Source organism: Hydractinia symbiolongicarpus, chromosome 4, assembly GCF_029227915.1.
Source record: "Hydractinia symbiolongicarpus strain clone_291-10 chromosome 4, HSymV2.1, whole genome shotgun sequence".
NCBI classification, from domain to species: domain Eukaryota; kingdom Metazoa; phylum Cnidaria; class Hydrozoa; order Anthoathecata; family Hydractiniidae; genus Hydractinia; species Hydractinia symbiolongicarpus.
Window position 1 is genome coordinate 18,655,300 of NC_079878.1, and position 23,784 is coordinate 18,679,083.

Here is a 23,784-nt window from a genome sequence, read left to right on the forward strand (position 1 = left end):
TAAACCACGAGGTAATCAGAAGGCTTATAAAGGACATGTTCTTACTCTGCACCAGGATGTCCAAGAGCTAGCAAATGTTCAGCCAAATTGTCCAGAAGACTTACCAGTACTTTTACTGTACTTGGAAAGAACAATCATAGTAAAGATTTTAAGATGTTTTGCATTGGTTGGGAACAACCCCCTTTACAGTGATGTTTTCTTTGACCCCGTCAAATTGGGAAAACTTTTACAAAAGGGACAATTACAAAGTTGCCACCCATAATGTTCAAGCGAATGGCGAATTTGACTCAAAAACCCTGTATGATTCTGGACCCTATGATAACGATTTAAATGACAATGTTTACAGCGACAAAGATAAAGTTAACAGCTTTACAACTGCATATGGAGACCAAAAAAACTAATGTCAGATCAACTTTTTAACCTGATACTGATGACATTCCTAATTTTAATTGGCAAATTGGTTCAACAACACTTTAGGAATTTAAAACTAGCTACTTTAGCAACCTTTTTATTGGCAACTTTATTTTCTGATGGTATAGGTGACCCAACTGCAAGTGATACCATCAGAGTAATTTCTGAGAGGCCAGTAAAATACTTTTTAATGAAATTGAAACATCTAATAATTTTTTCAGAGTAAATTAATGGTAAGTGGTATTATAGATTTGCTGCTCATCCACGATTAGCTTACTGAGCACTCAAATTCTGTATGGAAAAAGACTTTTAGGGTAATGTAATTTCTTTAAGAAACATGATTTTAAGTAATGATCATCAAAGCTTTATGTCAAAACTGATGTATTATGCTAAGAATGTAACAGGTACAAATGCCTTTTGAAACAAAGACAAACAAGAATTAAAGGCTACCATTTTAAAAAAGAAGCGCTTGCAATTTTTTTGACCCTTTCTTGTGCAGACCTTCATTTGCCAAAATTTCATAACTTTTAAAATGTGAGACTTGTCAAATAGGAGAGGTAATGTTATTAATCATCCACATATACTTGATTGGGTTTTTACTCAAAGAACTGAAGCATTTGTAAATTGTGGTTATACAAGTGTATAAATGCTAAGTGGCATTGGTATAGGTATGAGTATGCTTTGCAAAGAGGTTCCATACATTGATATGAAGTGGGTTAATTAAATAACGACCCCGACGTGTGCAAACTAATAAAATTAACTTAAGATGGATACCTGTTCTCCAAAAAACTTATAGACAGAAATTACATCAGTGAATTTAAACAACTGAAATTGCGAAGATTAGTACTAGCTGGAAAAGATCTAAAACAAAAGGTGTGCGCCTATGATGATTTCATACTATCCACTCATAACCCTAATCCTCCAGATCCAGGTATGTGACAGAAGCTGATAATTTATTCATGTCAACGCAATTATGATGAAATATCTACAGCAGATTGGGATGAGAATTATGAAAATCTTTTAAATAAGGCGTCTGTCCTTGATCACTATGCATTCACACGTCAATTCAAAGACAGTCTTAAAAATGTATTAGCATTATCCCTAATACACGTTTATACCCACTTACATTGTTAAGAGTAATGTTGCAGTAAAGCAGTTAACTGAGGTCATTGTACGTGCTTTTCCTAATTATAGTCAGTCACCAAAAGGTCCCAACTCCGCACTATATTGCAAATATCAACTCATTAAATATAAACCTTGGGTTGATAACCAAATAGAGTTGTGATTGGCAGTGCTGAAATTGACATCATTTCAGAATGGAATGAATATTTGTTCGCTCTAGAAAGCGAAGAATATGTACCATTTTGGAGTACAGGCCTTTAAAATGTCACATGTTATTATAACGCCTAGGATGATACCCTTGACAGCGCCACCAAACATGTCAAAATGGAGAAACTTATTCTCTCATTTTTACCATTATATTAATTCTCCTGAAAAACAATTGTTACCACTAATTACAGGCATGGCTGGTTCTGGCAAAATTTATATCATAGATGCTTTACATGTTTTGCTACTACAGAAATGTCGGAGGTACAGGCAAACTTATGCTACCATTTGGTTGGATCTCAGTTATTCTTGTAGGAGATATTGCACATCTACTACCTATTGGTGATCATCTTATTTACCATACAGCACCATCAAACCCTTTACAAATGTAGGGTTATTACATTTACCGCTCGTTTGAGAAAGTTATCAAGTTGATAGTTGATCAAAGAGAAACAGGTGCAAATAAAAAAAGGATATATTTTGTTCTTTGCTCAACAATTGGAGGAACAGTAAAGGTGCTGTTGATGATTGACAAGCTTTACTGACTAGATGTCCTTTAAAATCACCCAGCTTAGATTGTTTTATAGAAAATGCAATAAGACTATCCGTTGGAAATGAGAAAGTTGCATGTTATAATTATCAGAAATTGAACAAAGTTGGTTTCCCTATAAATGTTGTTAATGCTCGACGCAGTAATTCTGCTGCAGTGAAGTTGTCTCCTGATGATATGGGATAATTGCAACACAAATTACTTCTCTTTAAAAATGCTTGTATCGTGCTTACTTGAAATCTGTGGACTGAGCAGGTACTTTGCAACGGTGCTATGAGCTATGTAAAAATTATAATATATGAGAAACAAATTTCACCCCAATTTACTAATTACAGTTATAGTTCAATTTGTTAAGGATTATACAGGTCCAAGTTGTCTTTCAGATATATCGAGATGTGTTCCAATTACTCCTTTAATTAATTCATCAGACACACTAGGTTGGTTCTTTCAACGTCAACAGTTACCACTTAAATTGTCTTGGACAATTACTATACGTAAGTCACAGGGGTTAACTTTAGATCAACCTTGGGAATATTTTGGAGAAACTGAAAAAAGTTGTTGGTTTAGCTTATTGCTGTCAAGAGTTCGTTTATTATATGATTTTGTTACTGAATCATGACACTTGGTAGATTACAAGCAGTTAAAAAATGTTCTAGCTACCTATTTAGAAAGGAAGATAATGCGAATAGAACACTTGTTTTATCCAACTAAACAATCTCTTTCTTCAGTACTATTATTTTACTAATTGTTAATTATTTAATAGTTTATGTTCCTAATTAGGCAAAACTGGTTTTCATTTATTGTGTGGACCAATTATGTCATCCGTTCAAACACCGAAAAAAAGTAAATCTATAGAAAGAGAGAGAAGAAACTCCAATAAAAATAAAAATCCAGGAAAGTTTTTTTTCTTTTTTTATATTATCATATAACTATAGCCTCCCTTTTGTATATATTTTACGTAAAAATATAGTTATGCTGTCTCACAACAAAGCAATCATAAACATCTCTTTTTTATTTATATTTAGAGCCAATAAATTCTTCATGTACTCAAAAAAAAAAAAGAAAATTGACACTAATTCAAATACTGGAGCATCACCTCCAGCTTTACCCACAACATCATCGGTAATATTTTTATACATTGTAGCCATTCTAAGTTTACTTTAACAATTATTTGCCAACACGAAAGATAGATATTTTATATTCTTATGCTATCACACTGTAGATTATGTTACCTAGAAATTTTCACAGATTTGCGAAAAATTAGTACCGGCAAATGTATTTTCAATATCTTATTCTCGAAAATAAATAACTTCAAAATCAGTTTAAAATTTGTAAATTGAAAATGAGCAAATTGTTTGAAAATGACGAAATTATCCATCATCTAACAGTTTCTGCATCCTTTTTTTCTTGCGAATCAACAAATATCCATTATTAATTATACTTTAGATTCTACTAGTTATATCTTTGAAGTGTCCAAATTGGATACCAGTAAAAGTGAAAATCCTTATTTTTATGTAAAAAAACAAACTGCTCCCGATAGTTATAATACGGTTCGAATTATGATGAAAAGTAATGCGTCCATGTCCAGAGAACTGTTTTTATCAAAGAAAATTTCTGGAGAACCAGTTACACTTACGAAAATTTTTCTCAGTGGCTATGGTATCAATTTTTAAAATTCGTATTGTGGCAGTAAAGTTGTGACTGTGATTAGCTCTGTCACATTCACTAAAAATGATAAAGTTTTTGTGAAGATAGCCGATCTTGCATCAAAATCCAGTGGCAGATACTCTGTCGCTGGTTGCTTGAAATGGATCACACCAAAAAAGGAACGGACACTAAGAAAACTGACAAATCTGTAAAAGTTTTGAGAAAAGCGGTGATTATGGACGACCTGAACAAGCATCATCAATGACTGTCTGGGATGAAGCATAGAGTTAATTAAAAAAATATAAATGGTATAAATTCAATGATTTGTTGCTTAAAGATTTCTAGGGGAAAGCTCACGACAACACCAACTACAACAATTAAAAAGTTTAATAAATCGCTTGCCTTGAACAGGAAAACAGTCAATATTGATGAATATTTGAAAGATTGGAAGGAGATCCAGTTGAAATTGAACCAAGTACTTCGAAATCCAGAAGTGATAGGTGTTATGATTAACATGTATCCACAATGCACAAATCAATCATTCAATAAAAAGGTTGGACAAAAATTTACACAATGTGGTACATGCAATTATAAAAATGTTGATCAACAAATGTCCATGTGGTTTTGTTGCTTCGATTAATTTTGTTACTAATAAGGGTCAAACTTCTTTAACCGTATTCGAAGAAGTTCTTTTATCTTATCTGAAAGACTGTTATAGATGTTTACTGAAATGCACCTAAAATGCTGGAAGAAAAAATTCTGAGCTTCCAAAATATGGATGTATTTTATTGCATAAACTCTCTTTCTATGTTTGTTTGATATTGTTTGATGTTTGGTGAAATAACAAACTTAATGTATCTGTTACAACAACTCTTTCACCAATAAGTGTGTTATGCTTCCATATCTTATTTGCCACTTGTAAACTCCTTTTCTGATGTAACATAATCTCTTCATCTCTCATTTATACAATTTCCTCGCCTTTGAAGTACCTGCTTGCAAAAAGTAATCCAGGGTGGCCACAGAATTTGGTAAAAGAAATTCCATGACTTTTCCATGACCAAAACTGTTAAGAAAAATTAAACCCCCAAATGAATCAATTATCAAACAAACCCGAAATTTCATTATTTAGAGAACAACTTTGCTGAAAAAAGTACAAGCACTTTCTTCTACATGATGAAAAACAACAAAATCGTGTCAAAATATAAAGAACATATATATTCATACAGAATATTCATATAAAATCAGAACTGTAAAAAAAAATTGACTAGAAAAACAACAAATATCAACTAATATCCTATATAGAGTCTGTGAGCATTGACGTTACTTTTCTTTCTGAAGATCATTAGCTTCTCCACAGCTTTATCTAGTTTGGCTATGTTAGCTTTCTTTTCGGTGACCTTCCTTCTAAAAGCATTTGCTTTAACTAAAAAGTCCATGTTCTCCTCAGCTTTGTAGCAGAGTTTTTCAATATCCGTGTTCAGTGCATTGATGGATGAGATTAATCTTTTCTTATAGTTTTTAACATTGTTGATTCGTCTGTTATTGATTTTCGTTTGTTTGATTTCTTGTCTTCGTTGACTTTTCTTTTTTGGTCTTCCAGATGTGTTCCGTATCTTTGTCTGGCAGCTTTACAACTTTTCAACAGACCATTACGCAATTGATACTCATGCAAATCCACATTGGATGATTGTAGGTGGTCATATACAACTCTTTGGCTAACAATAGATTTCTCTTGAAGATTCTCAATCAACAGTTCTTTATTGATACTAAATCCCCGTTCAACAGCAGATTGACTGTGTGATAATGTGAAGATCACTTTACAGATGGCCTATAACGCTTTTTGATCTTTGAAATACGGCCTTAGGAATTCATCCACTCTTGATTTGCTGAAATCAAATTGCACAAACTCTTCCTTAGTAAGTGCGTCGAGCGATGACAAGAATTTCTCAAGCTCTTCTTTTGCAGAATCTGCCACAGAAGGCAACACATGATCAACCTGATGAAGCTTTTCAACCAGAGATATAAACTGACTTGTAGCTTTCTGTTGGTTCTGTACCATATTGACTGGTGATAATGAGGAGAAGCATCGAACGATAAGATACTTCAAAGGACTTCTCTCTTGTAGCTTCAATATCAGATTAGTTAAAAAAGCCACACAATCTTTTCGGAACTGATGTTTTACCCCATGTGTTATCTCTATTGACCGCAAGATAACCTTTACAGCTGTGCCTGTGTTCACCATGTCAACTGATTCTGGACCTCCTCAACATCAATGTTAATAAGTTAATATATTCCTGTCCCATGCTACAAGCTAGAACTATGCTAGGACTCCCTTCCTTAGATGAAACATTGATTGAAAACGATTTTACCACACAGATAACATCAATATAAGTTATCATTGCTTGTAAACTAAGCAGTCACATGACATAATGTATAATAAAACAAATTTATAGTATAATAAAACCAAACACAACTATGTTATATTGCAACAAAGCTTGACAATGAAACTGTTCAAAAAATTGAAATTAAGTTTTCTTGAAATTTATGCTACAAAATATAAACTGCAAAATTATTCAGCCAGTCAAAAACTTAGGTTGTCAAGGAAAAAAAGTTCCATGACTTTTCCATGACTTTTTTATGAAAATCCTGTTTTCCATGACTTTTTCCAGACCAAATAAAATTCCATGACTATTCCATGATTTCCAGAAATTCCATGACTTGTGGCCACCCTGTAATCATTAGCCATGTTTATCGATCACTAACGACTCTGTGCTCTTGGAAAATTATTTCGAAATACACAAGTTGTTTATTCGCAGAGAATTTAATACAGAAATTACGCGCAAAATGATTTGCGCAAAAATTATTACACACGAAAATATAATTACACAGCATACACAAAAGAAACAGAAATTTTGTTTGAAACACAGGATTTAACTATTTTTTCCTTGTTATTCGTGGGGAAACCCCGCGAAATACATTCTATTGCTATGCGCAAAAATTAGTACGAGCCAAATAGGTTTTTTTTTTTTTGTTATACCAAATAAGCCTATTACCCTATCCCGTTCCGAGTCGACGGTCAGGTGAGCGATACTGGCTCTGATGTTAGGCAACCCGATTGTGAAAGGACAAGGATGCCTGTTACCGTGAAAAAATTTACTGGAAAACTATTGTTTTTTTTGTTGCGCGCATAAAATAACGCCTCCATACTGCCTATCTTTAAGTTGGCATTTACTCAGGGACAACTATTTCTGGTATGTTTTAACATTTGTTTTCGAGCTATATTCAAGGGAGTGTTTTATATTTGTATATTGAGTAAGTGAGACAATAGTATATATACCTCTATATAGTTATGAGTAAAAACGTTGTATGACACATAGATGTCTTGGTCCTACCATAACAAGACTATCCTGCAATCCCTTCTATAGACAACGAAGGCTATATACAAAGGATTTTTCAGATCTCAAATGTATTTATTATCGTGAGTAGCATATTCGCCAGCTGTTGATAGGTATGGAGTTAGGTTTTATGAAAGTTTTACTACGAACATCTTAAACCGACGCCAATTAGGAACGTGTTCAAAAACTGTGTGACGTTTTAAAATTTTTATTTTTAACAGTTTTTTACCTAGAAGTGCATAAATCAGGGTTACTTCAATATCTAAGTTCAAAATTTTGAGGAGTGACTCAGTTCAATACAGTCTTTAAGCTCAGTAAGTTTAAAAAGTATTCTAAGTGAAGGTTGCAGGCTTACATGTGATTTTGTGTTTTGTTATATTTGTAAGCCTGGAATGTTCACTGCATTGATTAGACTGAATACCGCACTGGAATTTGGATCTTTATGAGTTACTCTTGCACTGGAACTATCCGGGTGAAAGCTTTTCAGTTGTTTAAAGTGAAATTTATTGGCTTACATGTCAATATAATTTTAGTTTTTTTATACATAATATTGAATAATATCTAATTTACTTAAAGCTTAAATCTTAAAAATTTGAGAGGTTGTCAAGATCAATGTATACTATATTTATTTAAAATATTTATGTGGCTCTAAAGAGCCACATAAATATTTTAAGTTTTGTAGTTAGAACAACTGGATACCCACCGCGAGTGTACAAAATATTGTTTACATGTGGCCATTCCTCGACAGTAGGTGTTCCAGTCACCTAGAATTACAGATAAAAAATGAAAGTAACCACAACAAATAAAAAACAGATTTTGTCTGAGATAAGGCACTTACTTTAAAAATTTTATTTAACTGATCTTGTGCACTTTTTACACCTGGGAACAATGGGTAACCGCTAATCATCTCTACAAAGATACAGCCAACACCCCTGTACACAAACAGAAATAAATAGGTACATTATTTACGCAGATATAACAATTACATATGTGTATAAATGGTCATGTTACCACATATCCAGTGAGGTTGTGTAATGTGTCGAACCAAGTAAAACGTCCGGTGGTCTATACCTGAAAATATTGCACATATCTTCTTGACAAATTTTTAACACACAAGTGCAGAGGGAATGAATAAATTACATGATCATCCAGCGCGAATTGAAAATTCATTCACTACCGTCCGAGAAAAGAGAAGCTCTGTTAAGGAGCTAAACATGAACAATATTTATTACAAGCAGCTTACCACAAAGTGACTATTTCGTTTGTATACGTTTGGCTAGGAACTGACTTCGCACGAGCTAATCCTGAAAGCAAAGTAGAGAGTCATTATTTAGCAGTCCCCTCGTTTCTACTAATAATAGGGGTCAACTCCAATATAATGAAACACTTACATTATACACTGCGGTTTTTATAAATAGTCAAAAAATAATAAAACTAAACTGGTTATTTTGTATTAAAGTTGGCATCGTCTGTAAGTCATCTGGAGATAAATATATACTCAAAGTTGTCCAAATCAGAAATATTGTTACAGCTAGTCACTTTTAGCAAATATTTCCAGGTGACATAGAAATTTTTTATGATTTTATTGTACTTTTTTAGATCTTTCCAATTAACCAATTTCACACAAACGAACAAAGAAACGAACAAACAAAGTCAAGACATTTACATTAATTACCGAAGGGCTGTGGTATGAGGTGTTTAGCATGTTACAGTATATAAAATGGTGTTTGTAATGGTACTAAATATTTAAGTATTTAAATTGACTTTCCATGAAAAAATAGAACTTGAATAAACGTGGTCACACATGATACTTACCAAAATCTGCCAATTTTAACTCTCCACGATTACTCAACAAAATATTTTGAGGTTTAATATCCCTAACAATAAAAACAATACACGCACAGGAAGTTTGGGTGCAGTTGATACTGCCATGAAATATTCACATTTTATTTAGCGAAGTAGTTGTTAAAAATCTCACTCTTTAATCCCAAGCTCAATTCCATAGCTTATAAATCAATTAACAAGATAAAAAACATACGGTGTATCATAGTGTGGATAAGTTGTTCATTTTACCATAAAAACACTTACCTATGCAAAATCTTTTTTTGATGAATATAACAAAGACCACGAAACAACTGGAACAGAAGTAGCTAAACGCATATTATTATCACTATTATTGTATTAAACTTATTAACCTAGGATAACAACAAGGCTATCGACAAGGGTCCTATGGAAAATCTGTGCAAGACAATAATCACTCAACTAGACAACCACTAAGCCATATCAATCCTATTCTCATGCTGAACGCTAAGCAGAGTGGATAGATTTATACTATAATTATAATCTCTATTATCTATATTATAATCTATATATTTATAATCTCTGACATGACTCGGTTGAAATTTAAACTCAAGATCTTCCTCACGGGTAACAAACGCTCTACCATAATGCTACCAGTATGACAGAAAAAAATTATATACCCGAAAGGACAGTTTTCAGCAGGACAACATTGCAGAAAAGTACCGTCCATAGTTTAGTTATTGTTATTATCTTAGGAGCAATCTATTTAGAACATAGGCATTATGTAACTGATGTTTTGACCCCATTTACATATGGCACGCAGCTGTCCACTGTCAGGACAACGCTCCCTCTCTTTTCGATCTTACGTACGTAATTTCACTGTTCACTCCTCTTTGTAACCCAACCAGTAAGATACCATCATAGTAAAGTAACGTATAATACACAAAAAAGTTGATTAAGATATCTTCCATTTCTTTATCTTAAAGCACTTTTTCGAGCGTTGTATCGAATTAGAGAATATAATATATTAGATGATGCGTGTTAATGAGTGGCAAGGCACAAGAAGACAGTGCCCAGTCGTTGCACATACCTTGGCGTTTTGTGCATGCAATCCAAACGGTCTCTCTTCTAGAAACATGCATAAGTCTGTATGCTGAAAGATATATTTATCATGAACAATAGAAAATGCTAATTTGTCAAATTACGTCAAAATGAATAAAAATTTCGTGATTTTGTAGCACCGTAAAATGATGTATTTTGAAGGTATTAACACTAAAAATTGTAAATTTTAATGAAATTCGAACAATTAATTTGACAACTTAAATTAGTGAAAATATGTGTCCGTAAAATTTAATTTTAAAGAAATTATAAGAATATATCATTGAGTTGTATTACTGCTTTTGCAATATTAAATATGCCAAACGTTTCAAAATAATGAAATGCAATGTGAAAATAAATTTTGTACCCGCAAAATTTAATATCTTTTGAGTTATCGGTTTTAACTTGCAGATGTTGCCTTCCAACTGATTCGGTATTCATGGCTGTTTTCAAAAAATACCACAACATTCCACTAATAAAAAACATTACCTTAGTGCATAAAATTGTGTGTCTGATGACATTATGTACTAGAGATTCATTTATAATGCAATGTTGGGTTATTACAAAATTTAAAATGTGTCAGTGTAAAGAGGACTTACACTGGACTCAATTTTTTTTAGAATTCCAAAAATACGAGAATACGATTCTTAAGGTACTGTGAAACTGACAAATCAAACTGTTTCACATTAACCTCGTTACTCCTTATTAGTAAATTTCTTTCAAAGAGTAGAAATTTTCCTTGGTTTTGTAGGATTTATAAGAACCGCTAGTTAATTTATTTTTTTTAGTTCAGGAAAGCTGAAAAAATATTCGATTACACAAGATTCGCATTAACTTTTTAAAAGACTTTCATGCACGGCTACATATAAATGAATGAATATACAAAACGAATAAATAAAAACAATGAATGAATATTCTTATTTGAATGAATACAAACAATGGATAAATAAAAACAATAAAAAAATAAAAACAAACAAATAAAAACAAATGAATAAAAAACAAGGAATGAATAAAAACAAATATGCATAAAAACAAAGAAAGAATAAAAACAAATGAATAAACAATGAATTAATAAAAACAACAAATAAATAAAACAATAAATAAATAAAAACAACGAATGAATAAAAAAAAATGAATAAAGTTGTATTACATACTAGGTATTCAAATACCAAAACCAGGTGTTTTTTTGCTGGAATAATGTCGTGTAGTCGAACAATATTGGCATGCTTTAAGTCCTTTAATAGTGACGCTAAAAAATAGATAAACATAACGTAACTGACAATGCGGTTAAGTAGTTACTATGGAGACATTGGTGATATATCAAACGTTATAATTCACACTGTGCATACGTCGTTAAAACGAACTTGCCTTCTCTAATAGCTGTGAATGGTATACCCTCATCTTCCTGTAGTCTGATCTCTTTCAATGCCACAAGTATATTATTTATCCTAAGTTAACAAAAGTACCTTATACCTTATTAGTAAGCTTATTTCGTCTCGTTCAAATCAAAATTAGGAAGGATTACTTAAAATAACTTTTAGCAAGAAAGGAATTTTCTGTTAAAACCAATATAATCCATCCTCTGCTATTTTACCAAACAAAACATTGTGCAAAACGAAATTGACTTTAACAGATAAGCCTACTTGCTGACTCCTTTATAAACAGTAGCATAGGATCCTTCACCAAGTTGTTCTAGTTTAGTGTAATACTCAAGTTTACCATAAGGAGACGAAGAGCGCTAAATAATAAATACAGTAAAAATAATAACATATATGGCAAAATATTTTTTTGAGCTAAAAATTATTAATTTTTTCCACTTCTGAAATAAGGATCACCTGTGATTTCATTTTAATGTGAATAATTGGTAGATAATTTTAAAACAATATTGAATGATTAAAATTGCCTTTCTTCAATCTGGGAATTAGGCATACAACCAATCCATGCCTTAACTAGCGATAGTATTAGACATCATTTAAAATGTTTTCAAGACGTTGCAAACCATGCATGCAACAATGATGTGAATGTATACATAGCAGCAACAAGTACTTTACATATTTATCCTACCATTTCCGCTGAGTCAGGTACTGATAGAACTCTTCTTATATTATCATGTGGGTGTTCTGTGGATAGGTTCATAGTGCTAAAAATACTGTGATTCTGCATTTTTTCTGTTTGTTCTGTTCCAGTTTTGTCTTTGAAAACTTCAGACTCGTGAAATGTTTGTAATGACAATACTCTTCCTAGGCCTGTCTTTGGCCCCTTATTCTTCTGTGTTAAATTTCGATCAATGGAGGCCTAAACACAATTAATACAAGTAAATTATTTCTTTAAACTTTCTGTCTGGTACAGTAACATTTTATGATGGCTGGTAAAATAAGAGTACTTTTATAATTTTGGAAGGGTTTTATTACCAAAAGAATTAAGAAAATGGCACACATCATAATGTGTACACTGAATTATTACCGTGGCATGGCATTCACAAAGCAATTATTTGCGACTGTTTATTCTTTAAATACTTTTCTGACTCAATCACCATACTTATTCTGACTAAAACCCAGGAAAAAGTTAATTACACTTGCCCAAATGCCTGACAAACACATAAAAACCATGCAAAATACTAGAGTATTCAATGAGTTTTAAAAATTATGGGTAAAAGTAACACATTTTCATTCATGACTAAATTTTACTCATTTTTCCCCAATTTTTTAAGATAACAAACTTATGAAAAATGCCAAAGGTAGTGTAGATTAAAATTAGTTGCATACTTCTGTAGTGTATTAAATGGCTTATTATGTTGTGAATATATAAAAACTGCTCTTTATTGTGAGCCATAATACACCAATCAAGTACAAATACAAATACAAAATAAAAAAAAATCTCACCCCCAATTTAAAGTCTTACTAAAATGAAATCACAACCAATGTGTAAATAATGTATACACACAACATATGGGACACTTTGTATCACAAAAGTCATTTATATGAAGAAAACGTGTAATAAATTAATCAATAAGCTTGTTCAAGTATTAGAAAACATTGTGAAATGATACCAGTAGTAACAAGATGAAATTTTTATATCCAGCATGCTTTCAGGGGTCTTTTGCATTTAAGTCGCCACATGCAGAGCAAGCCTAATTATTTTCCAGGCGTCATTGGGACTAAGCAGAAAAAAGTACAATCAGGGGGAGTTAAATATTGTAGGAGGTGAGACAAATTTTATTGCTAACAAGCATAAAATTGTTATTTGATACACACATAGCATGACTTATAAAGGGAGGATGACTATGATGCAAAACTTTTTTATATCAACATCATGCCGCTCGTTTTAAAAATTAGTATATACATGATTTTAACTGAATATGATTGAATAAATATAAAAGGATTGAGATAACACAGCAATTATTATAGGCTTCTGTCAGAAGTATATTTGTAATCACCTTTTGAAAATCTAATCAATTGATTTACGGTTAGTTTGATTTCCAAAAACACATACTTGTTGTACTACAAAGAGTACCTTTACAACAAGTACTACAATTCTGGCCATGATTTAGTGGGTAGGAGGACAGAATTTTGGAAATTAAACCACAAGCGATGGAGAACACGATTTTTAACTGAGTAACTCTTAATTTGTCAAATTTCGTTTCTCAATCTTCATAAATGGATCTTGTGTTATTTAGTTGTACCCAAAAATCCTACACTACAAAATCCTACCTTTTTTGCGAAATAATTTCCAAGAAGAAAATAAATTTCACAACAACTAATTTCCATCAAGTTGCAAAGTTCCAATATATTTATATATAATTTAAATTTTGCAAGAATTAATTTATTGCAAATTTCAGAAACAGCCAGATACCCAATAATTTTCAAAAATGTGTGAAAATTAATTCGCTAAAGGTATTTTTCGTTTTCTCAAAAAGTTTTAATACAAGAAATTAATTAACCCTAGCCTATGATTCAAAAAAGGTTGTGAAGGTGAAATGTGAAGAAAATTCCAGCATTAAGGAACAATCTAGAAAGGCTTTGAAGGCACTCATTAATATCATAAGAGACTGTTTTATTTTTTGTTATTAAAATAAAGCAAAAAAATTGTCAAAAACTTACTACTGGTGTATCCTCTGTGGCATCACGAAGAGAAAAAGCTAAAAGAAGTTAAATTACACTGAAAATAGTAAGAAACTACACTTGGTACCTTGGTCCCTTAATTCCAAGCCATGATCACTTGTACCTCATTCAAAATATGGCTAATATAGGGTGGAACTAATAGGGACAAGGATCAATTATGCTTCTAAATGAAAATTTGCATGACATTTACAGTAACATAGTAAAAACTACTCGTTTTTATCACCTTCTTCATTCAACACCTAATATAAAATTTCGCTTACAAGATTTGAAAGTTGACGAGAGTCTTTTTGACAATTTTCGTACTCGAGAAAATGCCCTTCGCTTTGGAAGCTCATCAGTTATGTCATCTAAAGTAAAATTAGGTATGAAAATTATCTTTTATTTTGTTAGTTTTTGTTTAAATAATAAAAAAGTGTAAATATGTAATAAGCCAAAATAGAAAGTTGAGAGTAAATAAAAGCCTTATTCAATATTGGAAATACACCAACTGATTTTTGATCTTTAATCAAGAAAGGGTTAAAACTCTATTTTCTTTTAAAACTTAAATTACATGTACTGCCCACTAACAAAAAGTTTTAAATTATTTAATAACATACTTTTAAAACATGAAAAACAAACACGTAAAACTTAACACAAACTATACTCATAACAAAAGGAATTCTTTTAATCACTTCAATTTTTTTATCCCATTTCTCCACAATGAAACAATTTCACAACATTTCTTTCGGAAAAACGTTAGATATCATAATTTACCAATATTGAAAGTTCAACAAATTTATGGCATAACAGAAGAACACCATGTAACTACAGAGTCATTTTCATAAATAGTGTTGCTTATTTTAAGTCCCTTACGTTTTGTGATTGTTACTTCTGGCACAGATCTCCCCTTACAGTAATTTGTCTTCATTTTTACTATTATTTTGGTTTATCTTCTTGTACTTATGGCGATTTAAACAACACTACTGTAAATAAAACTTATCCATTTCGTTTGCATTTATTAAAATTACACCATAAAAGGTACAATAAAATAACAGACATTGTAAAAAACCTGATTAAAATGACAATAGTTGCTTTTTATATTCTGCGGTTAAGAACTGAAACAAAAAGTTCAAATACAAAGAAAAAGGCATTTTCACATCAGCAGTCTTTTCATAATGATTAAAAAACGTTATGTTAATTTTTTTAACCATAGTTATTGCTTCTTTTTATCTGGCTAAACATTTCTTTACTAAATAATTTTATTCTATCTAAAAATATGAGCCAGCACCAAAAAAGCTCCCTCTTTTATTTAGTTAAACAAGAATAACATCAACTGAAAACTGTGGAGGATTTTAAAAAATAAAGCTTTTATAAATTTTTATCTAAAAAGTATTCATTATATATTCTTTCAGCAGAAAAATATAAGCATAAAAATCAAGTAAAAAATTGAGCACGTTAAATAAAAAAATTATTATTTAAAATCGTTAATTTATTTGTATTTTTGCATAAGCAGTTTGTTTGTACAAAGTGGATTAGGCTAAAAACAGAAAAATATAACTGTATTTTTGTCCAAAAGAACCTTAGAACAACACATTGCTGTGAAAATGCGTAGGCCTATAATTGGTAACATACCCGACTTTTCATCTGTGAGCCAAAGTATACCAAGTTTCTTAAGCGGGTTTTTTAACCAAAAAACGCCATTATAAGAACACCTTCTTAACAATTGTAAGCCATACAAAGTTCTATGAAGCCATAGGGACATGGTCTGTGAGTCAAAGTATATCAACTTTATTTCTAACTAAGCTTCATAGAGGGGTAGCACAACCTTTTAGCATATTTTATAGCTCTTTTTTTGCTTCTTTATTTATATTTATATGTATTTTAAAATTTTATGGATCTTTTTTGACCTTTTCTGTCTACATACTTAAATATATTTATTTGTAGGTTTTTAGCTACTTTTAGGGTCTAAAAAGGATCTTGAACCTACATATACATTTTATATCTTTGTTATGTTTAGCTACCCAAATTTTATATTTTGGCGCCAGTAAAGCTAGCTAGAATAATTGTGATTTGAATGTTTTAACGAAATGTCACAAGGCAGACTTTTGAGTGCATTGTAAACTTGATATAGCTAGCAGTTTATGAATAGTACAAGTAAACAATTTTAAAAAATAGCAGTATGTGCCAAAGATGTCCAGCATGATAACCTGCATTTTTATTCCAACCAAAGCTGAAGGCAGTTTGCAGTCACACTCTTATGTTAAATGAAAAATATTAAGTATCCAGTGAAAACTAGTATTACCAAAGCTTTAGCTATAACAGAATATTGTATGTGTGACATGTGTGATTGGCATTTGGGTCGACAACTTATAAAAAATGTTGGTCAAAATGGATGGTTGCCTATAATGTTAGGCAATGAAAATGTGCCAGGTCAAGCGTAATCAACATTCGGTCTCTAAAAAGACAATGACAAGCTTTTTTTGTCTGAAATGTTATGCACTATGCACAGGCTTTGAGCTAAATAAATGTATCTATTTCTGTTTTATTTGGTCAAAATCTATTATTTTCTTTAAAAAGTCTGATCATCATCCCTTAAAATACCTAAATTATGCAACTCAGGAAGTATATAGCTAATATTAAACTGGTATTTACGCTAATTCCTTTCATTGATCAAAAAGCTCCCCATAATAACTTCCATGTCAATAAGTTATTTAGGGGTGCTCAATCATGACTACATTACCAGTACGGTCCAGCTCGAGAGGGCTTGTTTCATAGGCAAAATAGCGCCAAGACATTATCCTATAGTGCTACATCTGGCTTGTGACTCAGGGTCTCGGTTAGTGCATTGAAATTGCAACACATAACATAAGTTCACTGTTACAATGTAGTTCAAATTTCTTTATGACTTCACTCAAATTGTTGATGTTAAACTTAATTTTTTGATCTATATTCGCCAACAGTCCTCGTATCATCAAGAGACATACTGATCTGCACGTGAATTAGTCGTTATTCATAAATTGGACGAGTTAAACGTTGTGTATGAACTGAGAAAGATCTCAGTGAAAGTCAACGAGAAAAGTAAAAATACGAAATGCATGAAAAATTAATCCCAAGTAGGGGGAGTGTAACGGTTTCAAATAATAAATTTTTAATTCAATGTTGGCGGATTATGTTGAACTTTAAACTGTCGTATGACATGACGAATTCCCAGATTCAATTAACTGTGGACGATTTCTTTTGTTATATTTTATATAAATTTAGACTTTTTATCATTTTTTTTATCAGTCGCAGACAGTGAACAGACAAGTCAGATTCAAGTTGTCAAGTCTCAACCCTATTCAAATCAAGTCTATTGCGCTTCTATTTCTTAACTCTAATTATTAACTCTATTTCCTAACTCACGCATATTTGTGACAAGCTGGTAATTATTTATACCTTATGTTCAACTTGTAATAATTTATGCACTTTGTGCTCAGGCTCCGTTTTCAATCAACATTCAATTAGTTTGAACATATTCAACTGTTGCAAACACAAAAGCAAATTGGCGCATTTTATCCTTCCTAACTGGTTTGGGTCTGCCATAACCTTACACTTACTTCGTCACTTTTAAGGGTCCATGTTCCATGGCATTGTGCAACAAATCAGAAAAAAACAATGATCTAATTCTGAAAAATGTGATAAAAACCAAATTTTTAGACCGTTTTGGCTCAGTTTGCACATAAATCCGCTATTTTTTAGCCGATAAGATTTTTTTAAAACTCTGACTTTGTCACATTGAAAAGTTTATTGTACTCTAGCTTTGCGCAAAAAAATCAGAAAAAACTAATGATCCAATTCTGAGAAAAGCTGATAACGGACGGATGAACGGACAGACACAGGCCATATATAGGACCTCACATGTACCAGGTAGGCTTAAAAATAGAATAATTACCTGCTTGTAAATCCATTGGAATACTATTTGTGCTAAAGAAGTGATTCATCCTTGTTGCAACACTTGTCATGGCAGAATTATTTTAATTATATATGCTTGTTGGCTATGAAAAAAATAAGAATAAGCATAATATCCACATATAATACTTATTACAAATTACTAGTCCACAAAATTTAAACTTTAAATAGTTTTGTTGTTACACATGAAACAATTCACCACAAAAAAATTTAAAAGAATTACAATTTTAAAGTCTTAAACCAATATTATTAAATTAACTTAACTAAATTTGATATATTATTGTTGCTAAGAAGAGAAATCAAGGTAAAGGTATAATAGATAAAACGTTTTCTTACCTTGATTAGAATTGCAAGCTTTACTAATAGCAATAAGAAATTTTGATAAACTATATATTTGACTATGTCATATAATATTGGCTACAAATAACTTTTTCTCAGTTTGTCAGAAGTGATTTATCTGAAAAAATATAAATTCTCAGATGACCAAAATTAGGATGATCAAAACATTTACAACAACAACATTTATGACACAGTTTTTCAGTTAATATGTATTTTTCATTTGATATATATTTTTCATTTGATATGTATTTTTCATTTAATATGTATTTTTCATTAACAAAATTAAAGCATATTTGCTTAATAAAATAAAATTCCCATCGCACATGGTTTTTTTAGTGGTATTTTCTATACATTTATAAAAAAAAATGAAAAAAATTTTAATCACAACATTAGTCACTGCCAAACCTCTTTTCTTTAAAAAATAAACAATGACAAGCTATTGAAATCTAAAGAGGTTGCATTTAAAAAGCAATTAAAGTAAATATTTCATTAAATACCAGATTATTGTTGATATGTGTATAATACCCACTTAGCAACAATTTGTTACTTTACAATCACAAAATATACTCTAATAAAGTGGTTAACATGGTTTCCATACAGGAAGCAAGTTTAGAATGTAAGAAAAAAGTTAACATTTTTTCAATGACAGAAAGCTGCTAAAGCTGAAGTCATGTCCTATAAAGTAAATGCAGATTTCCTGTAAAGTGAATGCATATAAATTACAGGCGTGGATTTAGGATTTTTTTTTGACTGGTGTAAAATTGCTAGCCAGAGCAATCAAACAACATCTGGGTGTTTAGGCGGCGTTGTGAGCCCCCAACGGATCTAGGGTGGCACCCTGTAAGCCACCGCCCTTCAACGACCTCTGGTGGCCAAAACTGCTTAAAATCAACTTCCTGAACTTGTTGTTGATAGGGCGCCTAACTTGTTATTTTTACTTCAAGTCACGAAAATTTTACTTTTGTACAACTTAGAACGAGAATTAAAAAACATTAAATTCTTAGTTTTTTTCTCAACAAGCTCATTCTAATATTATCAAGCTGTATTTGAGATTGTTTTATTCAAATTAAGTGTATTACGTCTATTAAATATTACATAACATCTTCGACGGAACTGAGTTTCTTCAGCGTCGCATATAGTAGATGCATATTTGACACCACTGGGCAACTTACGGACAGTCCCTAACAGACCAATGTAGTGATCTCACTATAGGAAAAGGAGTTTTCATGTCGAATTGGCCTAAATGTGGCTTTTGATGGACTGCCCTTAAAAAAGCTGTTAAATTTGTATAAACCAAAAAATGACGTCACAGCCTCAATTTCAGCTTTCCTGGTCGATTTGTTTTACTTGTATATCTTCAAAAATACGACCCTGGGTAACTTTTAACAGCTTTTTTGTTAGTCACCGACAAATCAGGCACCAATTGCAACAGATAAGATATTTCAAGGTTGAGCGCGCATAGTGAGTGTTCCTGCCGTATTGAAATTTATATTTGTTATGTAATTTGTGTTGTCCTTGTGTTGTCCCGTTTGTGCTCCGCTGTAGAGTTCGCTCTGCGGTGGAGTATGAGATGCATTATGTTCGTTAGTTTTGTGTTGTGATGTCCCGTGTTAATTATGTAAAAAGAATAATTGTAATTTTGGTACTATTTTTAGTTAAATTTTCCCCTTTAGTCCGTTTTGTTTTGCACATCTTGCACATCCTTTTTTTGTGCTAGCAGTCTTCAACATGTAGCGACAGGGTCGAACATACATTATAGTAATAAAGATAGATAGATGTGCATATTTTACATGGCTAGCCTCACAAATATCGAGGGATATACCCTGTCTATTATTTCCAGGAGGGGCCATGGCGTGGATGGAGAGTCCTAGAGTATTTAATGCTCATTTTGAGCTACGCAGACCCAATTAGAGCCCGCGCTCTACTAGACAACTCCCGGCAACATCCAACGGCCCACACAGTGTGCCATCTTCCCAATTTCCCTCACATGGCTTGGGTTAACCCGGGGCTATGGTAACATTCACTCGCCCATGTTGAATCGCCGTCAAGAGGAATCGAACCCCGGTCTCCCGCACAGAGTACGAGAGCTATAACCACTAATCTACGACGCCACAAAATAAATTCGCTGTTGAGTGAAATTAGTCTTTCGTACATCACAGGAGTTGTTCTATGCAAGAAAAGCCGTGCTACCTGCATCTCCTGGGAAGTCTTGGTATATCCCCCATCATGCAGTTTATAATGAAAAGAAGAATGAGATCAGAGTAGTCTTTGATTGTGGAGCAGAATACCATGGTAGATCATTAAACAAGGAATTGATCCCTGGACTAGACTTTACCAACCATCTTATAGGTGTGCTTAACAGATTTAGAGAAGGAACCATAGCAGTCATGGCTGACATCGAAGCTATGTACTTCCAGGTGTTTGTAACGGAACACCAAAGATCGTTTCAGAGAATTCTTTGGTGGGACAAAAGCGATAAAGAAATGACCAAACCGGTCGAATACGAAATGAATGTCCACATCTTTGGAGCAACTTCGTCTGCGAGTTGTAGCAATTATGCCTTGAAGAAAACTGCCTTAGATAATCAAGGCAAATTTGGAACTGATGCAGCGGAAACGTTATTGAAGAATTTTTATGTCGATGACATGCTGAAGTCAAAAGATAATCTTGGTGATACTATTTCATTAATGAAAAAAGTCACTTCTATGTGTAAGGCGGGAGGTTTTAGATTAACAAAATTTGTCAGTAATAATAAAGAAGTGTTATTGTCTATACCTGAAGATGATCGGAAAACAGGGTTTACTGATTGTGAATTATTGTCTGGAGATACGGATCTGCCGTCCGATAGTACGTTAGGTATCACATGGGATATCGAAATGGATTGCTTCAAATTTAAGATCGACCTGAAAAAGACGCCCTACAGCAGAAGAGGTATGCTTTCTATGTTGAGCACGTTGTACGATTTTTTAGCTCCATTTCTAGTCAGAGAAAAAATAATCCTTCAAGAACTGTGCAGCATGAGCCTAAATTGGGATGACCCAGTTCCTGAAGACAATTGTAATGACTGGAACATATGGAAAGACTGTATCCAGCCTCTTGAAGGATTTAGAATACCGCGATGCTTCAAGCCCAAAAAATTTGGTAAGATTGTTCATTCCTCGATCCACTACTTTTCTGATGCATCAGAGTTTGCATATGGCCAAGCTACGTACCTAAGAATAGTAAATGAAAGTGGCAGAGTACATGTTTGCTTGGTTATGGGTAAGGCAAGAGTCGCTCCTTTGAAATTCGTATCTATGCCTCGATTAGAATTAACAGCAGCTACTTTGTCTGTTAAGATAGCTTCTTTGTTGAGATAAGAATTGCGACTACTATGTATTAATGAATATTTTTGGACTGATAGTCAAGTCGTCTTAGGATATCTAAAGAATCAAACGAAAAGATTCAAAGTTTTTGTGGCTAATAGGATCGAGATTATCAGAAGCAACAGCAAAATCAACGACTGGAATTATGTACCGTCGAACGAAAATCCGGCCGACATAGCGTCAAGAGGATCAGATGCTTCCAAAGACAAACAAGTTAAAATATGGTTTAGAGGACCAGAGTTCTTGTGGAATGATCAGTATAGTTGGAAACTATCCAAACACGCCGCAGAAGTAGACGAAAACGACTCGGAGGTTAAGAAAGTGAAAGTAAACGCTTGCCTAGTCACAAATGATCTGATGAGCACGCTTGAAGAACGCATGTCTTGCTGGAAGAAAATGAAGCGTGTAATGGCGTGGATCCTTCTGTTTGCAGATAGAATCAAAACGATAAAACCCGGCGATGCATCCACGAAAGGTATCATCGACGTAGAACGATTGAAATGTGCTGAAAGAAAAATCATGCAGCTGACTCAAGAAAAATATTTCGAAACAGAATTGCGAAATTTGTTGTCTGGGAAAATCAATGTTAAAAACAAATTGCTAAAACTTAATCCCTTTGTTGATTCACAAGGCCTGTTAAGAGTAGGAGGAAGAATCGAACGATCTGGGCTAGATAAAGAACATGTGCATCCTATCATCATGCCAAAAGATAGCCAGACATCCATGTTGATTATTCGATATTGCCATCAGAACGTCGCACATGCGGGCAGAGGAATAACCATCAACAAAGTACGAAGTTATGGGATTTGGATCGTGAATATAAATGCTTTAACACGAAAGGTTATTCATAAGTGCACCATATGTAGAAGTTTAAGAGGACGTGCTGGAGAGCAAAAGATGGCCGATTTGCCAAAAGAAAGGTTCAACGAAGCATCACCATTCAGTTATTGCGGATTAGATTGTTTTGGTCCGTTCTTGATCAAGGTAAGGAGAAGCGAGATGAAAAGGTATGGTGTATTGTTTACATGTTTGTCTAGCAGAGCTGTACACATTGAAATCGCAAGCAGTTTAGAAACTGATACGTTTATTTTGGCCCTTCGTCGCTTTGTTGGCAGAAGAGGAATTGTAAGGTATCTAACATCTGATAATGGAGTAACTTCGTTGGAAGTGATAATGAATTAAAACGAGCTTTTTTAGAAATGGATCATGAAAAAATCAAGTTTTTTCTAAACGAGTTAAACGCTGATTGGATATGGAACTTCAATCCACCAGCAGCCAGTCACATGGGAGGAGTCTGGGAGAGGCAGATAAGATCAGCCAGACAAATTCTAACGTCATTGCTAAAGACCCACGGTTCAAGTTTAGATGATGAATCATTAAACACCCTCCTCATTGAAACGGAAGCCATATTAAACTCAAGACCCCTAACAGTCGATACCCTCAGTGACGCGAATAGCTTCATACCACTATCTCCATCAAATATCTCGACAATGAAGTCAGATGTCGTGTTGCCACCACCGGGAGAGTCTCCGAAACCTGATGTTTATTCGAGGAAAAGATGGCGTAGAGTTCAACACATAGCAAAAAATTCTGGATTAGATGGAGAAAGGAATTTCTTTCAACCCTTCAGGAACGTCGACGTTGGAACACGATTAAACGTAATTTTGAGGTTGGAGACATCGTCATATTAAAAGACTCAACCATGTTTACTGTTCGAAATCGATGGCCGTTAGCAAGAACTGTGAGCGTCGTTTCAGATAAGCATGGAATAGGGAGAATTGTGAACATTCGAATGAGCGCATCTC

General features: G+C 32.9%; 2 protein-coding genes across 2 annotated transcripts in view; one reads left to right on the forward strand and one right to left on the reverse strand.

Annotated features, from left to right (window-relative positions):
* Positions 1 to 18,632, reverse strand: part of LOC130641637 (cyclin-dependent kinase 2 homolog) — a 39,489-nt gene extending 20,857 nt beyond the window's left edge. Inside the window, exons 1-15 of the mRNA XM_057448517.1 lie at positions 18,612 to 18,632; positions 18,259 to 18,361; positions 14,609 to 14,695; positions 14,328 to 14,365; positions 12,292 to 12,522; positions 11,871 to 11,965; positions 11,596 to 11,675; positions 11,382 to 11,476; positions 10,220 to 10,282; positions 9,418 to 9,479; positions 9,145 to 9,206; positions 8,573 to 8,633; positions 8,341 to 8,400; positions 8,168 to 8,261; positions 8,033 to 8,093 (exon numbers count right to left, since the gene is read on the reverse strand). Of these exons, the coding sequence (XP_057304500.1) occupies positions 8,033 to 8,093; positions 8,168 to 8,261; positions 8,341 to 8,400; positions 8,573 to 8,633; positions 9,145 to 9,206; positions 9,418 to 9,479; positions 10,220 to 10,282; positions 11,382 to 11,476; positions 11,596 to 11,675; positions 11,871 to 11,965; positions 12,292 to 12,522; positions 14,328 to 14,365; positions 14,609 to 14,695; positions 18,259 to 18,328 (1,159 nt within the window). The 5' untranslated portion in view covers positions 18,329 to 18,361; positions 18,612 to 18,632. The remainder of the gene's footprint in view (positions 1 to 8,032; positions 8,094 to 8,167; positions 8,262 to 8,340; positions 8,401 to 8,572; positions 8,634 to 9,144; positions 9,207 to 9,417; positions 9,480 to 10,219; positions 10,283 to 11,381; positions 11,477 to 11,595; positions 11,676 to 11,870; positions 11,966 to 12,291; positions 12,523 to 14,327; positions 14,366 to 14,608; positions 14,696 to 18,258; positions 18,362 to 18,611) is intronic.
* Positions 18,633 to 18,754: 122 nt separating this feature from the next.
* On the forward strand, positions 18,755 to 23,161 carry LOC130642295 (uncharacterized). The gene is made up of 6 exons (XM_057449385.1): positions 18,755 to 18,807; positions 19,148 to 19,230; positions 19,340 to 19,422; positions 20,160 to 20,177; positions 20,774 to 21,942; positions 22,018 to 23,161. The coding sequence occupies exons 1-6, from the start codon at positions 18,755 to 18,757 to the stop codon at positions 23,159 to 23,161; spliced, it is 2,550 nt and encodes an 849-aa protein (XP_057305368.1).
* The last annotated feature ends 623 nt before the right edge of the window (positions 23,162 to 23,784 follow it).